Source organism: Austrofundulus limnaeus, unplaced genomic scaffold (assembly GCF_001266775.1).
Source record: "Austrofundulus limnaeus strain Quisiro unplaced genomic scaffold, Austrofundulus_limnaeus-1.0 Scaffold379, whole genome shotgun sequence".
Lineage (NCBI taxonomy): Eukaryota > Metazoa > Chordata > Actinopteri > Cyprinodontiformes > Rivulidae > Austrofundulus > Austrofundulus limnaeus.
In genome coordinates this window covers 565,649-567,440 of record NW_013952781.1, presented here as the reverse complement: position 1 = coordinate 567,440, position 1,792 = coordinate 565,649, and the positions used below count along the sequence as shown (strand labels likewise).

At 34.5% G+C, this 1,792-nt stretch overlaps 1 protein-coding gene across 1 annotated transcript in view; it reads left to right on the top strand.

Annotated features, from left to right (window-relative positions):
• Window positions 1–1,792, top strand: part of tenm3 (teneurin transmembrane protein 3) — a gene marked incomplete at its 5' end in the record, with an annotated part of 142,446 nt that overhangs the window by 11,117 nt on the left and 129,537 nt on the right. Inside the window, 1 exon segment of the mRNA XM_014023597.1 lies at window positions 641–724. Within this exon segment, the coding sequence (XP_013879051.1) occupies window positions 641–724 (84 nt within the window).

Here is a 1,792-nt window from a genome sequence, read left to right as displayed (position 1 = left end):
TAGTAGCAGTAGTGCACCAAATCTGAGTGGTGCACTACTGCTACTAGTGGTGAGAAAGTGTGTTGCACCTTATTCAAAATCAATGTGGTCCCACGGCCCTCTGCGGCCCAAAGTTAAAAACTGTTGTTCTTTTGAGGCCCTCAAGGTGGCGCTAGGTTAAGAATCTCTGGTCTAACTGTCATTTAAGGAAAGTTTAACATTTTTAAAGATAACTCTGGTTATTCTTCAGGGTTTATGAGTCTTAAAAAGTCACCAAAGCTCAAAATTTAATGAATTTTAGGAATTAAAACATCTTATAAATGTCTACATTTTCCATTTTAGGTGTTAAAATACTGTACATTGAGATGTATTTATTTTGTATGTTGTTATTTGTTGCTTTTTCCATCAACTTTAGATTTGATGTCTTTTTTATTCTGTGTTGACGTTTTGTCTCATMAGATTTGGATTGTTATTATTATTATCAGGCAGCATGTTTTACTTCCTGCTCAGATGATAGAAGTTTAGATATTTATAACGTTTAACGATCTCACTCAGTTTGAACTTGACTGACCTGAGGGAAGAAGAGTTGACCAACATGTTCCTTCTCTTGTGTTTTACTGAATGAAATGACTGTGAGCTGCATGTGTTTGTCACCTGACAGGTAAGATCTTRCTTCTGGAGAACAGCACCATCGACACAGGAGAGGTGGACGTGGGGAGACGAGTCGTTCAAGACGTCCCACCAGGTTCAAACTCAAATATTTCATTTGATTTCGTTTAAAAACAAAAAGGCAACTAGTTTTTGATACCTGAACAGTATTATATTATAGGACCCTCCCAGCTGAGGGTCATTAGGGTCTTTGTTTTCCTGTTTCACAGAGCGATGCTTTGGTCTCATGTGTGAAGGTGTGAATTAGAGGGAAATGACTGAGTAATATTGGGCTTAAAGCCATTTAGAATGGTGTCCAGTCTATTGTGTGCTGACCAGTTGTAGCTAACACAGATTGGAGGTAATCTAACTTAATCTGATCAGGTAATGATTTATAAGCAAACATCAAATATTCTTTGCATTTGTTTACTACTACAAGCAGTGAACAGGTGAGTGGAGGTTTGGACCCAGATGCAGACACACAGGCTCGGGTCTCAGATCTGTAGGGGGCGCCAGCGGGGGGGTGGCACTGACTTATTCTCAGAATAAACAAACTATTTTCAAATACCTCTTTAGTTGATTAAAAAAAGATCTTAAACACAAAGCATACAGACAGTTTAACTGTTAATTTTTTATCAGTAGATACTTAAGATACATAAGATCTATGTCAATAAGAAAAACGTTACTTTTGTAAAGAAAAAACTGTTGACCCATGAAATGAAGAAACATCTTTGGTTAAAACATAAAACATGAACTGGTCAGCACAGGAAATAAAGTTTAAAAAGGAAAGTTTGTATTTGACTTGATTCTGACATTATTAAAGACTCTTAGTTGACCTCAAACTGACATCAATATGAAAGGAAAAAATATAGGTAATCTTTTGTATCTTTTTGCAGATGTAAAACAGACATATTGATACAACAGTTCTTATTTATTTTTTTATTATTTTGAGTCACAATGAAGGGACTTTTGTGTACCAGAACGTGAACTGATCAGGAAGTATGGAGGTAAATTTGTGTTTTTATTATTCAATCAAACAAAAAGCATCTTCAATCAAAAAAAGAATTTCAATCAAAAATGTTTTTTTCAACCAAACAAAAAATAAATTCAATCAAAAAATAATATTTTCAACCAAAAAAAAAAAATTCAACCTATTGTATATTGT